Source organism: Lissotriton helveticus, chromosome 5_1 (genome assembly GCF_964261635.1).
Source record: "Lissotriton helveticus chromosome 5_1, aLisHel1.1, whole genome shotgun sequence".
NCBI lineage: Eukaryota > Metazoa > Chordata > Amphibia > Caudata > Salamandridae > Lissotriton > Lissotriton helveticus.
In genome coordinates this window covers 1,565,869,309-1,565,890,590 of record NC_136065.1, presented here as the reverse complement: position 1 = coordinate 1,565,890,590, position 21,282 = coordinate 1,565,869,309, and the positions used below count along the sequence as shown (strand labels likewise).

At 42.7% G+C, this 21,282-nt stretch overlaps 1 protein-coding gene across 4 annotated transcripts in view; it reads right to left on the bottom strand.

Moving 5' to 3' along the window:
* ATP2B4 (ATPase plasma membrane Ca2+ transporting 4) overlaps positions 1 to 21,282 on the bottom strand; it is a 941,067-nt gene that overhangs the window by 272,173 nt on the left and 647,612 nt on the right. For all 4 annotated transcript variants that reach the window (XM_078644684.1, XM_078644683.1, XM_078644686.1 and 1 more), the window contains exons 6-7: positions 16,460 to 16,585; positions 14,225 to 14,350 (exon numbers count right to left, since the gene is read on the bottom strand). In XM_078644684.1, coding sequence (XP_078500810.1) covers positions 14,225 to 14,350; positions 16,460 to 16,585 — 252 coding nt within the window. The remainder of the gene's footprint in view (positions 1 to 14,224; positions 14,351 to 16,459; positions 16,586 to 21,282) is intronic.

Here is a 21,282-nt window from a genome sequence, read left to right as displayed (position 1 = left end):
GGCCGCCCCACAATTTCCCTCTTGAAGTTGTTTACCTTAAAAACTGTCTTGTTAGTGCCCATAACATCGGCCTGGTGGGTCAGTGGGTTACAAGCATTCTCAGTGCACCCATTCTTACATCACTTTCTGCTCGGACTAGCTTGTACTTCAGTCACCCGCCTCCTTCCTTCCGAAGTGGGTGACTCCATTCCATGTAGGCCAGACCATCACCCTGCCTACTTTCTTTGCTCCACCTCATCCCTCCAAATAGGAGGAGAGACTCCATCGCCTGGATCCAAAAAGAGCATTGTGGTTGTACCTTGACCACACAAGATAATTACGGGTGGACGATCAACTCTTCATGAGCAAAAAAAAAAGGGAAGACAGTATAGAAGAAAATCATCTTGTGTCGTACTGTCCTGTGCATTAAGATATGCTACGCACTGGCCAAGAACCAGCCCCCTGAGGGTTTGCAGGCTGTCTCCACTAAAGCCAAGGCTGTGTCCACTGCATTACATGTGGTGTCCTGGTCCTGGACATCTGCCAGGCAGCAACATGGACATTTCTGCACATGCTCACCAAGCACTACTGCCTGGACAGTCCGGTCCATCATGACCGGTTCTTTGCCTGTTCTGTCCTGCAAGACTTTCTAATCTTATTGGTTTCACAGTCATACCTCTGGGGAGGTATTGCTTGAGTATCTATTCTGAAAAAAGGAGTGCGTGGCAAGAAGTCTATCAGATGAACAAGTTATTTACCTTCGGTAACACCCTTTCTCATAGACTCTCAATCAAGCTGCAGATTACTTACCGACCCTCCTATCCTACCTGCTTTGTGTAGCAAATGCAGTGTGGGGAACACCCTTTCAAGGGTCTTACGACAGTCACACCAGTGGTCAGTGCACTAAATGGATTCATATAAAGTCTCCAAAAAAGCAAATTTTCTGGACCAACATCTAGCTTTCTGCAAAATCTGGTGTAATTCCACTCAGCAGTTTGGGATGTAGCTGTGTCTAACTTTCCTATAGAAATATTAATGGGGAGATGCATTTTTGGTTCCCCTCTACTTTTTATCGGCCCCCGCTTGTCAAAGCACTGCAAAACTTATTAGGGAGGAGCAGAGGTGGAAGAACATTTTTTTGATAAGTTTTGAGAAGATTGGTTAAACGGTGCGAAAGTATTAAGGAAACCAAAAAATGCTTTTCTATGGAAACGTGGTTCTAACAATAGCTACCCAGTAACGACTGGGACACACAGATAAATTACAAGACTACACAAAAAACAGAATAGGCCAAGTATGTACCTTGATCATGGTCAGCCTTTAGTCCTACTTCTATGTCTGGCATATTTCAGTTTTTGTTCTCAAAATCTGGTCATCCTATTGGTATAAAGACTGAGGAAGGGTTGAATATTGCTTTGCAAATTGTAATTGAGTACATATTTGTTATTTTATAAATGTATACTAATGAATGTTATGGGAAAGCATTTGTAGAACACAGTAGGCCTGACTTGGCATTTGCAACAAGTCAGTGATACAGGCTATAGGCATGATTGGTATGTTCAAGAAAGTTATGTCAAAGGCTATACGTGTTATATTTTTATTGTGCAGATCCGGCTGAAAAGGAGTGCCTGGGCTTGTGGGACAGTTGTTTAGTTTTCCATCATTTCCTTTTTTTGGATCCCCTTACATTTTTCCTTGATTTTTTTGGCATCTCACAGCTTTCCGGACAATCCCTTTACTTTATTTCTTTTCAATTTTTCTTGCTTATGTTTGTTCAGTTTGTATGTCCATTTTAATGCACATAGATAAGTGGGTCAATGCAAGAATGCGTCAGTGAGTGGAAAAATGTATATGAGTGAAAAGGACTAGTGACAGAGTACGCGAGTGATCACTTACTGAGTGCCTAAAATTATCAGCAACTAAAAAGCTACTTTCTGTTATAAACTAGACCTATTGGTATTGCAAATGCTTGTTAACATAAAGAAACCAGGGGCAGTGGATAGTCTAATACACCAGGTGGTTGTGTTGTAGTATATTTTTCTTTTAAGTATGAGACTGATTTTTTTGCAACAGATGGATGCATGTATTGCAAGAGCTATTACATTTCTTGCACAGAGCAAAACACGTCCAATCTACACTTGTTTGAGGCAAAATATTGGAGGGAATTATATGGATGCAACTTTAGATAAATGCAATAATACCATTAAACTAGATAGTTTTAACTTGTTTCAATTTTCTCTATTACTTTATTTGCTGTGATTATCCTCTACTTGAACGGGTGTCAAAATATATTAAAAATATGCCTTAAGGGGAAATCTGAACAGAAGTAAGTCATCGTAGACAAAGGAAATTATATCAAAATATAAAACAGGTAAGGCCTATAAGTAACAATGTGAAAAGCCTGAGATAGGTGAATTTTTCAAATTTGTTTGACAAAGATCATGGCTGGGTATTATCAACATCTCAATTCGGCAGGGGGTCATTGAGAACGAAGGAAAGGATTAGATCTTTTTATAACTATCTCTTCCGTGTCCTTCAACCTAGATGCTTGAACACACTTAGAAACAACAAGGAAGGGGGAGTACCCCAAGACTATTTAGAGGAAACGCTCAATGTTTCAGGTGCAAAACTCGAAGAGAATGACCCATTCTTCTTTAAATGCAGCACATGGGATATACCATGCACAGGGCTGAAGATGACAAACTATACATGAACCTTCGTAATGGGAAGAAGGCTTTTAGCTGTCCTACAATGCGAGTCAAGGTATTCTCACAAACTGGCAAAAACTAATGGACAAAAAGCAGGTCATAATAAGGCATTCAATTCTCTCTCACAGATAAATAGGGGGCATAGTGGGTAAAACTGATACACCAGGGCACTTCTTTCCTCCTTGTGTGTTTTTTTATTTTTATTTTCTAATCTAGAAAGCAAGAGAGTTTGACTATCAGGAGGTGTATACATCCAAGATGAGGGTTTGAGTAAGCATAAGAAAATAGTACTATCCTTGAGATCAACGCACAGGGGTTCGTCCTTACTTTATTTCTGCAGGTAATGGGTGATTTTCTTATATACAGAGTGTGTATTGTTCTGATAAGGAATAATTCCGCAGTGACAGAGTGTGTGCTTTGTCCAGGTCTATCTGCCGAATTTAAGGAAAGGGATGAATAAGCAGGGAACCGAGAAGAAGAGCATCGGTTTTCTAGAGATTATTGAAAGTATGGCGAGTGTCCATTGATCAACTGGGTTGTAGCAGAATGAATGAAGGAAGAGTGGTCCCGGGTTAAAAGAAGAGAAGGGGTATAGTGAGTTTTTGTGGTCCCCCCCCCGCCCACATGTCCTTGCTAGTTGAGTTATAGCGCTATATCTGGTTGGGTCTATTGGTATATGTAATCCCTCCAGGTAGGGGGTAACTTTAACACGATGGTTTGATGCTATTTATGTCAATGTAAATACATGTTTTTCAAACTATATGGCATTTATGAATAATTTGTCTTTTTTTAAAATAAGAGATGGTTTCCCTCGCTGATGTAATTGGAGCAAGATAGGGTAAACTATATGGACATGTTTTATGTAAATATATGATCTAAACGACTCACTAAATGCGATATATATATCTCCATGGGTTATGTCTTTGTAGATGGAGGAATAATATCCCAGAATACCTTTTTGTCTTGAAGAAGGTGGTTAGTAAAGTTTGTTGTTACCACCGAAACGCGCCGACGCCAGTTTGATACAGAAGGAATCCATCAGGGAACACTAAGGATAAGAGCAAGGCTCTCACCTGGTTTCTCCCTGCTATGCTAAATATGGATTTTTTTTAACAATGGAATTTTCCTTGTGCCATTAGGGTTTCCTCCTTTTTAAATGTCAATTCAATGATGTTGCTTTTGTGATTGTATTATTCCATAATAACATGTATATGTACAATTTGTTCTTTTTAACTAGATGGTCATGACATTGTTTTTTCCATTATTTGGAGGATAGATTGTATGTTTTTAAAACCATATATTGTTTCAGAAAATACTTTTTAATAAATGATCAGTTTTTATATGCGCTATAACCCAACTTTAGTGTGTTTATTTTGGTAAACTGTTTTTGGGGGGTTCATATTGTTGGGTATTTTACCTGGGTTCGTATATATGAGGTCATAATTGACTGCAAGTGTGTGTATGTAAGTCACGCGTAAGTGTTAAATCAGATCCTAGGGGTATTCTTTACTTCTACTAAAACTGGTACACCTCAAACCCTTTCTTAAGTTGAAAAAGGAGAGGAAGTTAATCAGAGGACTTTAGATTTTGATGCAGAGGTCAGCTTTGCCGGACCACTCCTACCCAAACCCAACAGAAGTCTTGACAATGTGCGTGACCATAGTAAGAAAAGGATCCTAAGCTTCAACATTAGTTTTGCAGCTTGGGGTAATCTAGATTCACATTATATGCATAATACGTCATTTATTGGATAGATTAGGAAAAGAACATCTTATTTAAGTGTAGATCGTAGGTGCAATCGGTAAGAGTCATGATGACATCGACCCAAGGCCAACAACTTTCCAAACTGTAGAGACATTATCATTACATTGTATAGCATATTCCAGGTAATGTTACGGTCATGTGCAAGTGTTGCTGAATAGTAATGCTAGCACTCCTCTGCACTGCGGAGATCGGTGGGCCTCATCTCAATTTAGCATCGCCCTAAACAATTTGCTATAGGTGAGTACCCTTCTCCTTTCGCTGAGAGACCATATACTGTATTTAAATTGCTATGCATCAACTGGAAAACAGTTTGCCATCTATGAGGAAGATGTGAAGAACAAATTATAAGACAGGCCGTAGTATAGCATGACAAACAATTGCTTCTGGAGCAGTGATTTAATTCCATAGTAGTCTAGGTGAATATACCAACAGAGGACTATGTAGCTTCTTTGCCCATGTCAGCAGGTGATATTACTAGGGACATTTTAAAAAGCTGCTTCTCTACAGCAGAAGGTGGAAGCAGGTTTTTGAGCAGCATCTTCTTTGCTAAGAACTGAATGCACTCCACAGTCTGCAAAGTAACCTTCACCAACCTTTCATCCAGAAAGGGGTCCAGATGTAGGGCTTCATGCCGCATATGTGCCACTATGACCGTTGAGCACTCACTAAACACATTTGGAGTAGACTTGGTTTCAAAAGGCAGTACCAGACACTGATTGTATGCACCTTACATAAAATAGAGGTATTTCATGTGTTTTGGAAGGACATAAAAAAGGAAATCAGTGTCACATAAAGAAGAGGTATTTCATGTGCTATGGATGCACAGAAAGATAGAAGTGACTGTCAGGTCAATCAATGTGAGGACGTTGACGTCTTAGAACAGTTTTGCGCTCCTGGCTTATCTTGAAATGAATAGTTCGGATGTCACGATTCAGCAGCCACAACTCGAGAATCGGGTTCAACATACTGTACTTTGATGTAAGGAGAAAATAAACAGTACACACACCCCTGACATCATTCATACAGTAGTAATCCCGAAGAGTCAAGATGAATCAATCCCTATCGAAGCCTTCCGTTGTCACTCTGGGTGTTCCACAGGGATCCGCCCTCTCACGCATGCTCTTCAATCTGTTCTTGGAACTGCTAGCAGATTCCGTAAAATATTATCACATGTATGCAAATTACATCATATCCCTCAATTCTATTCTACTAAACACTCCTCTTTGGCTCACTGACAATCATCTCAAGATCAATGCAACTAAAACTGACTTCCTACTCATATCACCAACAACATTCCCAAAATTGATCTTTGGATGAAACATCTTACTGAAATCAACTGTTCTCAACACACCATAGACTCTGCTTGATCCTTGGGAATTACATTAGACAAACACTTAAATATGCAGGACCACATCAGTGCAATCACCAAAGGAGCGAATTATCAGATGAGCATTCTAAGGAAACTTAAGCATTTCCTCCCACAGGAGGACTTCAAGCATGTGGCTCAAGCTCTTGTGTTTCCCAGATTGGACTACGGTAGTGCCACACTATGTGGCCTACCTAGATACAAACTGGTCCCTCTAAGAGCCTCCCACAATGCAGCTGCCAGACTTGGCTACGGTACAAAAAGAAACAAACATCTTCCCTACTCTAAAATCCCTTAACTGGCTTCCTTATGAGGCAAGAATTCACTTAAAGCTAGCATACATGACACACAAAGCCCTACATTTTAATCCTCCCAAATATTTGGCCCAGAAACTAGAAACAGAGGGGGTTGCAGACAATCACAAAGTGCGAGATCCCTGCTACTGAAATGTTTCCATAAAAAGAAAACTGGATACAGAGCTTCCTCAGGTGTCGCACCTAAGATATGGAATTCTTTGCCACCGGATGTTCGCCTAATTTCATCTACCGCTTCAGTCAAAAAAGAAGTAACATCATTTCGGAATAACAAGTTTTTACTCTAAGTTATCACCTTTGTGTTTATGGATTGTATCCATACCTGTGACTTTTATGATGCCTGATATTTCCTTGTTGATTACCTTCGAGAACAAGCATAGTAAGTTATGTATGCTCAAGGCTTTTCACTTCTTTTTATATAGGTGATCATCTTAGACGTTCAATTATACCCTACCTCTTTCCCCCCATTTAAAGCGCTCTGATACCCATTAGGGTCATGTTCGCGCTATACAAAACTTTAAAAAATGAAAACAAAAAAGTAATGTGAAGGCACATTTTTCGTTCTTGCTTACCACACAGCGAATGCGCTGTCTGTTCTGAGACATATTGTGGGCTTACTAAAAGGTCCCCAGGGTGAGAGCCATTGACTTTGCCAATTCTGGTTAACAGCCTCCGCAAGCAGGAGAGGGTGTGGCTGGCCTTCATTAGGGTGTCTGTCATAGTCCGCGTATTTTCGGCTATGATGTGAACTCTGATAAAATAACATAAGAGTTGCCAGAGGAGAGGTAAAATCGGAGGGAACGTGACGTTATCATGGCAATTGGGAGCAGTACATGCAGCAGTACATGCAGCAGCACAAGGTGAAGTTGTCTCTTTCGTTGTAAAAGAGTGCAAGGGCGAGTTTCAAATACAGAACAGGGAATCTGCTCTTCCGGTTTACACCCGGTGAAGTGTGCAGTCCCTCGTAATACTTGCTACCTAGATCAGATTGGGGGGTGGAGGTGGGGTGGAGGGGGAGGAGTAGGAATAATGTGGGCCTTAGTTCTACTGCTAAAGCTACATCTGCACTCTAGTTCCGATGTATTGAGTCGAAAAACCAATCCACACGGACTGAGAGTTGTTAAATGCCCTTCTGTTTATTTATGTTTGTTAGGATCTTCCGAATGCTCCAGCCGACAAATGAGATTTTTCAAGGCTCCAGAATAAGAATCAAGGTCGCAATAAGAGGCCGTATCAAACAGCAAAAGGGCGAGCGCATCCACCGTTATAGATAAACGTAAAAAAGACAACGGTGGCCAGTAATCACATTCTAGTGATTTCTCAATAATGAAAAGCTTTAAAAAAAGATGTCACAAAAACCTACACAGCAGAATGTACTAGTGTGTGAGCGGGCTACCCTCTGCCAGGTAGCGTGATTACTTACCCACATATCAAATAAAAAAACTACAAATATTTTATTGAGTGTTTGGGATTCAGCTAATAACGTGGGACCCAGTAGAAACTAAGGGCCACGAGACGCAAAAGAAGCAGATACAGGTGCAACGTAAATTTAACATGAGATTGCTAGGAGGCAAACAAGTCGTACGAGAAAGGGCTTATCGAAAAAAACCGAGAAGCAAACATTACAGACTATAAAATAATCCAACTACAGACGTCAGAGGATACATACAATGCAAGTCACTGGAGCGGGGGGACACAGAAAGAACTTCCCACCGACACAAAAGTTACAAAATGAACCAGCTACACGCAGCTGATGAAAGGAAGGAAATCAGCTACTGGTGCCAGGAAATAAATATGCAACCAGCATCAGGTCATAAATAAGGAAATATAGAAAGGACTGTTTGAGGACAAGATGCAAAATGGATCTGCTACAAGGATGTAAAAGGAAGCAGACCGTCGAAAAAAAGAAGATACTAGCTAAAGGCAGCCGGGGCAGGCGTCATGGAATAGGCGTAGATGGTTTCTGTACATTAATGCAGATGTCAGGTTGACCACGGTACAAGATTACGAATTGTGATGATCTCTGATCCTACAGTGACTGTTTGCCTTGCCCTCAGTGATTTCTTGTATGACTTCAGAGCTATCGTCCCTGTGGCCAGACCATCCCCAGCCCAGCATTACCCCCAACTTTATCGCCCAGGTGCTTTACACTGTGACATCACTGTATCCCACTCCGTTTCTCTAACCAATTCTGATAGGGGAAGTGGTGAAAGGGAGAGATCTGAGCCACTAAAACATTATTTCAAGCCCGGTTTAAATGGAAGAGAAAATGAGAGGCAGGGAAGAGCTGTACTGGGGTTGGGAGTGAAATGGTGGAAAAGTTAGTAAATGTTATTGAAATAGAAAGAGTAAATCATAATTCAAAATAAAAGCAATAAAACTGACTGTTTGTTTGCCCCTTCCCTCACCCTGTCAAAACCAGGAAGGTTACATTTTGAATCTCAAATAGGAGACATTTCGAGGGGTGAGGTGTTGCCACTGGCCGCACCGGATATTCCAGTTGTGTTGGACCTGGTGACAGCCTTTCTCCACATGAACACAGTGAAAGCTACACAGCAGATATAATCGACGTTTAGCAACTTTCAGAATTATAGGCAGATACAATTATAAAAAGCATAACTCTGTACGCAGACCAGGGCTGTGCACAGAACAAAGTATCCTATATGCAAAATCCATCAACTCGGAGATGCTGTCTGAAAGGATTATTCTGTCCTTCTTGGAGTGACGTAATCTTTCACCTACGAAAGAGTGAAGGCAACCTCTTAAGCGTTTCCCTGTTCTGCAGTTGTCCATGTATTGCCGTTTTATATCCTTCAGATAATGAAAACTTATTTACTGGTAATACTAGTTCTTCTTCACTGGAATTTTCACTGAAATCAATAACACTGAAGAGCCCCAACCTTATATTGGATCACAAAGCACACTTTACACGTAATACTATCTCATTTCAAGAAAAAGCATTTTGTACAAACACACACAAATATTTATTCGGATTTCACCACAAAATCTTTATACAGGCATCTTTAAAAAAAAACGCACCACAGAACAATCAGGACTTAGAATCACACCACAAAAAATGTTAGCAAAATTCCCCCCACACAAATTTAAATTTATTAGTGGACCAAAGCACACTGCAAGATCATATACCAATTTTATAACAGTCTGAATAGATCTTTCACCCCACCTAAATTTATGTCAACACAAAATATTAACCAATGATACCTAATAATACAGACTTGTTTCTATGATCTCCTTAATCAATTTTTGAAGCAAAATTGCATTTTGGGTTCAAAGAAACTTCATAAATTAAGAGTGTGTGTTTTAGAGCATGGTCTAACCATACAATCTGTCAACAACGGTTCACAATAGCTCCATTTGGTATCAGAATAAAAGGGGACAGAAAAATAAAAAATAATTTCTACTCACTGCTTTTAAGTCGTACATACAGTATAAGGGTTACTTTTCTCCCAATTTCATAAAACTTTTTAAAGGTAAAATCCATAAGCTAAAGTTTAAGGGATGTGAATACAGTACTATCAACACAGCTCTCCTTTGGGAATTGTTTAAATCTGAATTTAAGTACTGGTTTGCCTAGCGAAGAAACTAAGTTCGGTTAACACTATTCAACTGCTTCTCAAAAGAGAGTACTGGTTATAGACCTGTCAGTTTTGACCATTCTCTCTGGTTTTGACCATTCTCTCTGGTTTTGACCACAAAGAAATAACACAACCAAGTCCAACCAAATTATCCCAGATTTGTCTTACTCAGGGTAGCTGCAGAACCAGATTAAAATTTCGGATTTCAGCAACCCTTCTTGGTAGTGTCTGGCCGTAGTCTAACGCAAATCTAAATAGAATTCAAAAAAGCCGTCATTTCAACAGTACTTTTTTCTCCAAGTTTTTTTTTTAGCTAGAACAATGGTGCTGATTTGGCCGACCAAGTCATTTCTAAAGGAAATCATTTTGAAATTTCGAATTTATATTTGAATTACCCAAAGCTGGTCCTCTTATAGGGAAGGTGCTCAATTTTTTATTTTTTCTTGAAAGGTATTTTATATATATATATATATATATATATATATATATATATATATATATATATCCACACAAAACAAAATTACCAGGCCTAGATCTGATTAAAAAGAAAAGCCTTTTATTCAGTAATGCCGTCTGCATGCGTCCAAAACCCTGACGCGTTTCGACAGAAATGTCTTAATCATAGGGAGATGCTGACTCAACACAGGTGTTGTTTTTTATGCTGCTCACAGTCCCGTGACTAGTAGTAATACTACATTTCCTAGAAGGCACTTTAACTGCCCCACGATGTTCAACATACCAAATGGTTTTTCCATTGTGCAACCAAATGGTTTTTCCATTGTGCAGTTACATGTAGGTAAAGTCACAGGCATGACAGGATTTCATATTTGATATAGTCAGGTCGATATTTCATTACGCTGCTGTCCGTAATACAAAATAACGCAGTAGCTCCGGTTCGTGACATGAGGAAGCCGTTGCTCCTCTAGCATACCTTTCCTCACCTCAAGGATGGTTAGTTACTCGGAAAAGCAATTTTCCATCCGAGGTAAGGCGAGTAAGGCCCCCCAATTTAAAGTCCACAAGCCAACTCCATCAACCTGTGCTGTGTTGAGTCAGCGTCTCCCTATGATTAAAACATTTCTGTCGAAACGCGTCAGGGATTTGGACGCATGCAGCCGTCAGTACTGAATAAAAGGCTTTTTAACCGGATCTGGGCCTGGCAATTTTATTTTGGGTGGATTGAAGTAACTGGATTCTCCGACCTCGTTAGCCTGTGGCCGCCCTACAGGGTGGGGCCCCCGTCGATGGAGTTGGCTTGTGAGATAGATAGATAGATACGGGTGCCAAAAATTGGCTACCACCATACACACAAAGACGTACAAACTCACACAAACATATATATCTATTTTTATGAGATATATATATATATATATATATATGTGTGTGTGCCGGTTATTCTGATATAGAAAAAAGAAACCGATGACTGGCAGAAGTTTCCAAGTGCTTGGATTGAGCACTGCACCTTTAAAGTAGCCTGCAGTGTCAGTATTCCGTTGTGTCGCTTAATGGCAGCTGTTTATTTTAGTTTTAATGGAACTATATCTTGATGCCATCAATATGGAGGAGGATGGGTTGTTTATGACTTTGCTGACTAATTCAAGGATGCAAAACCGGGATCCGAGGTATTTTAACAGCAGCATTATAGGTACTGTATTCATAGTCAAACATTGAATACAGTAGCGAGACAATCCCCAACAAGGTACAGCAGAAATCGCATCAGATTTGCAACACCCAGAAAAGAGGAAAATGCTAGCCAAACAGTTGCCACAAAAATGTTTAACCAACTTGGGAATCTGTTCTAGAGTTTAAGTCCAGGTAGTGGACTGGTAAATGTGTGAACGGAGTTCTAGGTCTCCACCATGCATATGCCAAAAATAGCGACTTTTCTTAATCAAGTAGTACATGCAGCTTTTTGCCGCATGGAATCTGCTTTGGGGCTTCCCAGGAAGGGCCTGTAACTTTGACAATATAGGGCTAAGTTGGAAAATATCCATTTGGACATTGATTACTTATATCAAGTGAAACCAGCTAGGAAAGGACCAAAATTGGCAAACAATGTCCTTGAACTTTGTATTCTTGTCCAAGTTGAAATACAATACACATAACCTGTGTAAAACTCTACTGCTGGAGAAGAAGGGCGTTGGCACAAAGTGGGTAAGGATATAAGCTGGTGCATGTGGAACTCTGAGACCACCTACAGCAGAAATTCAGAGTGGGATTTCTAACTACCCTATTTGAATGAAAAACTGTGTATGGCTCCTGTAGGAGAACATAGAATATCATTAACCCTGATTTATCATTGGAACATTGAAAATGATATATTATAGATATATATATATATATATATATATATATATATATATATATATATATATATATATATATATATATATATATATATATATATATATATATATCCTCTTCAATTTGAATACGTGAGATGCCCTGGTTCATAGGCATTTTCCTCTTATCCATGCACTCTTCTTCCCAAATTCAATTTGGCTTTGGAAGAGGAGATCCAGCATGCAGGCCAACCTCTCCAACATGTGAATGATGTTTGGGAACCACCAATGAATGTGTCCACTCTGGCGCTATTAAAACCATCTTGGCTTTGGAGCACATCAGTCTGATTATTATAGTTTTGCCACCATGGATGAACTCTCAACCTACTTCCATGATGCACATACAAGACAGTACATAGTGGCGATTGTCCGTATTAATCTGGGAATAATTTGCTCTCGCCGGTGGGTGGTGTATTTCAGGGCTAAATACACTGCCATGATAACCATCACATTTATATGGTACGGAGACTTTAGTCAGGCAAGTGTACTGTATCTCTTTGGGCTCCTCATTCCACCAGTACATCATTCATCTCCTCAATGATTTGTGCAGTAAACTCTTGATTGAATGTGACTCCCTTCATTATTTTGTTTGGATCGGATGACCCTGGGAGGGGCCACTAAGCTGCCTTGGTCTGACTCAGCATCCTGTAGAACTGGCCCATTAAATATGGACTGTGTAGCTTGGCGATAGACTTTTATAGATCTATGCACTCACACCCACACATGCTTATTTTGAGACGAGATAGTGTAAAAGAGCTCTGAGATCACGCACATGGATGAGACTTTTCAGTGTGTAGGAAGATCCCAGGATGGAGAAGCTTGTTATGTGTCTTTATTAAATGGGGCTGGAATCCACATAAAGGGAAATCAAAGCATGTGCTCATCTGGAAAGCCAGAGAGGTGTCAATTTAGATCAAACATGAGAAGCATTGTCAGAGCTGCATATGGACTGCAATACTAGAACAGCAATTGGAACAGTAGCGTATGTTACAGGTCAGGAGCTGTGTGCTGGTCTCAGTACTGGCATAGCAGGGAGTGCTGCAGGACAGGATTATGGTGCACTACCAGAGCACAGTGTATCTACAGGGAGGTAGGTGGAAAGACTAGCCATGTCTAGTGGCTTCCATTTCTGACAGTGATGAATACAAAGGCCGAAGTGAAAGTATGAATTTTCCAGGTTATTTCAATGCGTGGATCCTATTTCCTTGCACTGTGGGCTAGAAGAAGCAGCAAAGCAATGCTCGGAGTCAAGGAATGCTATGCATTGACTTACGGATCAGTATACAGGGGCTGTTTGAAGGAAGATGGCTAGATCCGTCAATAAGGAATTTCCTTCGGGGACTGAGGCCAGCGGTGCTGTAGGATGAGCAGTCTGTATGGGTGCAGGTGAGTGATAAAGGGCAGAACCATGAATTTATAGGGGAATGGTTGTGTGAGAGGCTGGCAGACGCTGGGTCTATGAGAAAAGGGAACGAGCAAGGCACTGCTGGAACCTCAGGTATTCTAGATGAACAGGAAGGATGCGAGCTTCTTCACAGTAAGTCTTCAAGAGAAGCAGAGAAGTTGCTTTTTTGAAGAAGTTTACGTGGTAAGTGAAGTGAGCAGCTGGTGGAAATTAAGGTCTACTAGTTAACTGGAGATGTGAGAGGCAGCGGGAACATAGAAGTTGTAAGAGCAGCGGAGCTGTGAAAGGTTGTTGCACTTGGGGTCTGTAAGGAAAGCAGATCGGTGTGAGTCTGCCTTACCTCGGGTCTGTAAGGTAACTGCAGTAGAGACAGATTGCAAACTAAGTCTGTAAGGACAGGCCTGTGGCTAGTCCAGAACAAGCTCTAATGCCGTTCTGGAGGGGAGTAAACACACTGATAGCTTAGACTGTAAAGTGCGTGACATGGGCAGGTAAGAGGGTAATTAGGGGCATTTGTTAAGTGTTCAGAAGAGATGATTAGGAGGGAAAGCTTCACTCTCTCTCCACGAAGGACACAGCACCACAACATAGGTGATGACATCTGTTGCATAACCCTTACTAGAGATGGGTTGATACTCCCTTCCATCCTATTGGTCCTCTTTGCCGGCTACGACCCTCACCTCCTGGACACATCTTGCCTGATAGGGTGAGCAGGGGGCACCAACGCCCAATTCCATACGCTCCCCTTACCTTTCTTGGCCTTCTTTTCTTCCTCGCCCTCTCCGGCGCCAAGCAGGGTGAAGATGATGCCCGTCTGAGAGTTGACACCAACAGCAGTGACCACCATTCTCCCAGAGCCCTCCATCACGTGGGTACCTGCAAGATGAGCCATGAAGCATAGAATGGGGAAGGTGACGTGAATGCATGAAAGGGCACAGGAAAAGAAAAGAAGGAGGACGAGAGCGAAAACAACAAGAGAATGAGAGGCAAATACTGGACTACAGTAATTGGATCACAGTTTAAGTGCTGGATATTGTGTGCAGAAGAACCACCTCACCACCTTCTCTCCACAGACTGTGCACTTACCTCAATCACAATTACTCTGTGCACAGTACATAGACAACCTCACTCAAGTCACTATCACTCTGTGCTCACTATCGGCAAAACCGCCCCGCACACTCTACATGCATTGCGTCACCTTGCGTCAAAATAAATGTATATGCACACCTCACCTCAATCTCCATGCCTTGAAGGTAATATTTGCCTTAGTCACAACCGCTCTGTGCAAACTATATGCACCACCTCACTCTCTCCACAATTATACTTTGTCATGTCAGTCACGATCACACCATGCACATGAGCATCATTTCACCTCTGTCTACACACACTGTAAGGGCTGCCTCACCCGAGACCAAATAGCTTTGCGCACACTATGTGCCATACCTCACCTTAATTCTCCAAACACGTATCATCTCAGTCACAATCATTCTGTGCATACTATATAAGAAGACCAATTCCTCTCTCCACTTCTGTATGCACTGTAGAATCTTGGTCACAGTTACTCCCGACACACTATGTAGACCCCCTCACTCTCCACACATTAAACGAGCTCCTCTGTCACAACCACTCTGTACACAACATGGAGCCTTTCACATTATTCTACGATCACTATAGAGCAAGTTTCAACTCACTCAATCGTTTCTCACAATCTATATAAACTAGTGAGCGACTAACCAGTGCCCTGGTACAAGGACACTACCCACAGTTTGCCTTGGAGGTGAGGGGCCCTCGGTATGTCTGGCTAGTTGCAGTTTTTATGTCTGGCATTAGTCAGTCACTCGCTGGATACACCAAATCACCTGCATTTTTTTCCGAAAGCACTAATCATTTACTCACAATGCAGATTGTATCCTGAAGGCATGCACTAGCCATTCACTCACTCAATGCACTGTAGCGCCTGTAGGTCTTATCCAGTTGTATTAGTCATTCACTCATAAAATGCAATGTACCCTCTATGAGCACTGCACTATTGTTTAAGTCACTCATAATAGGTCTTGTTTCTCTGGAGGCATAGCGCCATTGATTAACTGCATCAGCTGGACACCATATAAGAAAAAACATGCTGACCTGTAACCCTAGTTCTCTTCCAGGGGACTACCGATAAGGATCCTCAGGAGGACAAAAGCTATTAGCTTTCAAGACTTATTGTATTGCTCTGGAAGCTTCACACATGTGCACTAGTTGCTCACCAAATTCTCTGGAACCTCTAGAGGAACAGCACCAGTGTGCAAGTTGCTGTTTCCCCTAGATGCACTACAAATGTGCAAAAGTCACTCTCAATGCCCTATATGCCCTGGAGGCACGTCACCATAGCACTGGTCTCTCACACAGGATATGAATTGCTTTTCCTATAAGAACTGTACAAGCAGATGAGTCATTCACTCACAAGATGCACTGTATTGTCTGGAATCTCTGAACCAATGGAGTACACTAGACACTCATGAGATGGCCGTAGACCCTGAGGCCCCCGTGTATATCAAACAACTTGAGAAATACGTACCAGGCCGCTCGCTAAGGTCCTCCACGGAGAGCCTTTTAAAATGCCCACGCTTCAACTACGTCACCAAAGGAGGACGAGCATTCTCTAGCCTCCTACCCACTCTCTGGAACAAGCTGCCGAGCCACCTCCGCGCGGAAAGCCGCCTTCTTCCTTTCAGAAAACAGCTAAAAACCATTCTTTTCACAGAAGCTTGGACATAACGTCCTGCTAACTGCCTGTTTCCATCGCTAATCTTCTTACAGCGCTTAGAGACCTTTCGGTATTAAGCGCTCAACAAATCCAAATTAACATAACATGCACTGGTGAATTACTCATTTATTCATAGGATAAACTGCATTGTTAGGAATCACTCACAAGACAGATTATCCTTGTGAAAGCCACAGTCCTCCAGTGAAACAACATATGCGGAGTTCCTTCAGATTTACCTGACAGCAGCATGGGGTCCTTGTCCAGGGACTTTTTAACCTGGTCCGACTCTCCGGTCAGCGAGCTCTCGTCAATCTTCAGGTCATTGCCTTGAATCAGCACTCCATCGGAGAGCAGGAGGTCACCTAGAGAGAAGATAGGCAGTCCCGTTCAGGAATAACGTAAGAAAGTGAGATATGGGATAAAGTACCCACGAATATACATTATTAGGATACTGAAAACCACAGGTCAAAGACCAAGTTCCTTTTTAAGGTCACTTCATTTTTTTCTTTTATTTGTATTATAGCGGTTTTAAGATTCATAAAAGGGTTTTGATTTAGTGACACTTCTGTTGAAAGTTCGGGGGCATTTTTCTGGGAAAGAGGGGGAAAGGTAACTGTTATAATCAATAGTGCTGGGTTTGATGTGGGACTCACGCTGGCAGCATCTTGCAAGAGGAGAGAAGGTGTTGCTATCACGGGGATTGTGACATACGAGGGTTAAAGGGCGGTTGGGTGACAAGAGAAGCTCCGGTGTTTTGCTGTATGGACAGAGCTTTTGATCTGCAAAGAAACAAACGTGAAGCGTGTTCACCACCCTAGTCTCATATGTGCAAGGTGGTTCCAACATATTTTTGGCAACGCGAGGATGGGATCAGCCAGATACCACTGAACCGACTGTCAACGTGCTGATCTGCAGAGGAAACCTGGGTCGCAGATCCTCAACAGTGCAGTCGGATCAATCCCGTTTTAAAATTTGGTATTGCAGTGCAATCCCCCAACAAGTTTGTTATTTTATTTTTACTGCGGGTGACCGCCCCATTTTGAGCCCTCTTAACTAACTTTTGTTGACTGGGCAATCTAACGATGCAAGCACGACTTTACCGGTCCGCGCTGTCTCGAATCTTCCCAGCACGGACCTGCGGAGATAGTTTGTGAGTTATTATTGGTTTATGTGCTGCATTTTTGTGGAAACGGCCAAGATCACGGGGATTTTATAACATTTTGTACTCAGTCTCCTTACCTTGATCTGCCCTGTGCTGCCTTTTCCAGTCAACAACAGCATCACCTAGGACTAGGTTGTTGCATAGGATAGTGCTTTATATGATATAGTCTGCAAACTGCTGGATGGAAGTTTGACCTGCAGTGCCATCTAGTGGTTATTTTGACATTGTGCACCTGTTGATTTTCTTACGTTATACTGTTTTTCCATTTGGTGAACTTATTGAGCCACCACGATCATCAGTTTGTCGATTGTGATGCCACCTAATGCAGCAAGGAGACCCAGCCATTGAGTAGGAAGACTGGGTCGAGACTTTTGAAAATTATTTGGTAGCTCTTGGAGGTTTCAATTTTTCCTCCCAGAAAAAAAAGTGTTATTGACTGGGTGTTTGGGCGCTGAAGGTCAGCACATCTTTAAATATTTGGCACAGGTGTATGAGGAAAATGGTGACGTCATTGAGGTTGTGTACAAAGACGCGAATTAGCAGCTACAAAAGCGTTTTGCCAAGACTGTGAATATTGTTATGCAAAGTCACACATTTTAAACACAACCACAGAGATACCTCGAGGAGAGGCAAGATCACAGAAACAGAAGGTGGTCAGGTCAGGAGGGACACTGGGCCGATCCCAGATGAGGTACAAAAATACCTCGAGGCAGAGACGTGTTAAATTATGGGTAAAGTGAAGTGGGCAATTGCCCAAATCCCCACCTTCTTAGGGCCTCTCTAGCCACACAATCCAAGGGCCTCTCTAGCACACCTCTGTCTATTTCTATATTTCAACCTCTTTTCTTTTCTCTGCCTGTCTCATCTTAAGGATTTTCGGGGTCTTCGGAAAGACATTTCAACTGTTTTTCTGTAAAACATTTTCGAATGTTTGCTTGGCATCCAGTGAACCACGATTAGTAGACAACTAGGTAACAGAAATTAAAAGTGTTACCAACAGTGGGGTCCAAAATATGACTTGCACGGGAACACAAAAATCCCTTAAACACTGCCTCGAGGAGCAGTGATTGAGCGCGCGGGGGAGGGGTACGCTCAGGGGCCCTGTCGGGGGCGGCACGGGAGGGCCTCGAGGGACAGGGAGGCGCACACGGGCGCTGCTGGGAATGCACAAGAACACCCAAGGGCTGGCGCAGGCACACCCGAGGAAGCCAGCTATGGGGCTTTCCAATCTCGTTCCATTATCTGCGTGATACATTCGCTGCTCTCTCGCGCCTGCCATTAATCACGAAGATGAAGCAGAGCAGTGCGGAGACAGGAGAGCCTTCCTCTCTGGAACGCTCCCATAACACAAACAATGCCTGCTTAGCAATGCTAGTCTCATTAATTGCCTGTACAGCGTGCCACGCGAATACACACTTAACAGTAAACAATGCCTAAATTAGGTTACACAGCACGAGGAGCCTCCTGCCAAGCGCTGGCGAGGCTGCAGCAGATACATTAAGTTAATAATGCAAAATGAATGTGTTGGGGAAATCCCCAGAGACCGCGCCACCACCAAAAAGAGAAGCGGCAGCTAGTCTGGGCTCCCGCCCTGCTGCGGGCTTAATGGATACAAATATGGCTTCACGGCGACGCGACGTCCTAAACGTCCTCCGGGGCAACATGGTTACAGAAAGGCCTAATGCGCGACAAGGGGCATAGGGCTACAAGTCTCTCAAACACGCCGTCAGACTATAGGAGTAAAGAAAAGTATGCATGTGTATGTCTCCTGTCTAAATCCAGTTCCCATTCTTTGCCCAGGGAAATCATCTGAGAAAACCAATTATTGTCGCACCTCCAATAAGTCTTTGTACTATAAAGGAATTTGAGTTTTCAGTTTAATATGTGCGGGCTCACTCTGTGTTCTAAAGCGGTACACAAGGGGGTGGTGATGGACGGAGTATCTGAACCAATCAAACACTCACACCCAGTCAACAGATCTGGGTTTAATCCATCACCGTTTTTTAGCCCACTCTGCCACCCCAGTTCAGACATGGCTATATGCAAATCAGTCTGACCCTGTGCCTCATAGAAACAGTCCAGCCCGAACTGTCAAGCCATGCCTTCCCTGGACCTGAAACAAGCTTCCTAGGACCGGTTTCTGGCATTACAGCCGTTTTCAGCCAGGCTTGCTTGAATCCTGTGGCAAAGTGAGCAAGGGACTCCCGTCTGAGCATACCATGCCAACTTATGGCTAACAAAGCGGTACAAAAGGGGGTGGTGATGGACGGAGCATCTGAACCAATCAAACACTCACACCCAGTCAACAGATCTGGGTTTAATCCATCACCGTTTTTTAGCCCACTCTGCCACCCCAGTTCAGACATGGCCATATGCAAATCAGTCTGACCCTGTGCCTCATGGGAACAGTCCAGCCCGAACTGGCAAGCCATGCCTTCCCTGGACAGGAAACAAGCTTCCTAGGACCGGTTTCTGGCATTACAGCCGTCTTCAGCCAGGCTTGCTTGAATCCAGTGGCAAAGTGAGCATTTTCCCATAAGAGAACTGTACTGATAATTGTGCACTTTTAAAACGTTACTTTCCAGATTCCGCTGTATTCGACGCGAGGGCTCCTTTAACTCATACCAGAATATGCACTAATCTTATTCTTTTATAAAGCCACACGCACATTTGAATTAGAAAATGCGTTCGAGTGAATGGAAACGTTCAGTAAGTCGTGCATGGACTATGAAAGGAATGCAGAATGAAGGTTTCTAAAAACTGCTCATTTAGCCACCGGGACAGCAAAAAGACAACCGCATGGCCCAGGAGAGCGTGCGCCCCTGCGTCAAGTTAACCCTAGCAAGCTGCAGTATTTCTGACCCCTACTTCAGCACAGACGACAATCATGAACGTGCACGGCTGCATTTTGTAACATGGAGTGAGACACATGGTTAAGCCCAGAGGTCAGAAGGGCACACTTATTTTGAATACGCTATAAGGAATTGACAGTGGTGGCAGAGATACTAATTTTAGTCAGCATGGCAAAGATGTTTTTTTTGGACCGCTCATCTGCTGAGAAGCAGGCCTAATAGGCTGCTCTCCTGTTTCAAATTGTCATCCAGTCTCCTGCAACTGTGGCCTTTGCTCATCTCTGCAGGCAAGGATGCAGTTTGTTGCATGTAGTTCCTGTGATCAGGCGCACACTGGCTTCCATTTTGTGTGATAAAAATCGTACCTAAGATGGAGGGTTGGGGGAGCCCCGACAGCAGATATCACTTAGGAGAGGTGTGGCGCCGCGGCCAGGGCGACTGACGCTGGAATCTGGGGACCACGGTTCGATCCCCGGCTCCGGCGGCAGGTTAGCCCAGCACCATGTGACTCTGGGCAATAGCTCGCTTAATCTTCCCGACGGCCCCCAGCGCCTAGAGACCCTTACGGGTGATTGTGCGCTTTACAAATGTGGACTTTACTTTACTTACAGGACTTTTCTTGCACTCTCTATAATAGATTAGACTAAAGAGTGATCAGGAACAGAAGCAGCAAGTCCCCTTGAAGCTATGTATTCCCCCCCCCCCCCACCCTATCATTTCCTGCCAATTGTTTTTGGTAGGGCTACTAGCACAGGGTAACAGGTAATTGGAAGAGACAGCCTGCTATCTTTTGTGCCCTTGTTATTGATGTTTCTTGCATGGAGACTCACTGCTATACCTCACTGCAATGCTCACACAATGGAAAAAGACCATTGTTTGAGCAATTTGCTTTAAAATAGCAAAAGTGCATAACTACCCTGAACCAATCACAGTACGGAACTACTGGAGTGCACAAAGTTTGACTACAGCATGTTTAAAGATGAGACAGAAACCTCCATTTAGCGCATCAAGATTTTATGACCAGACACGTTGGATCCCAGGAAAA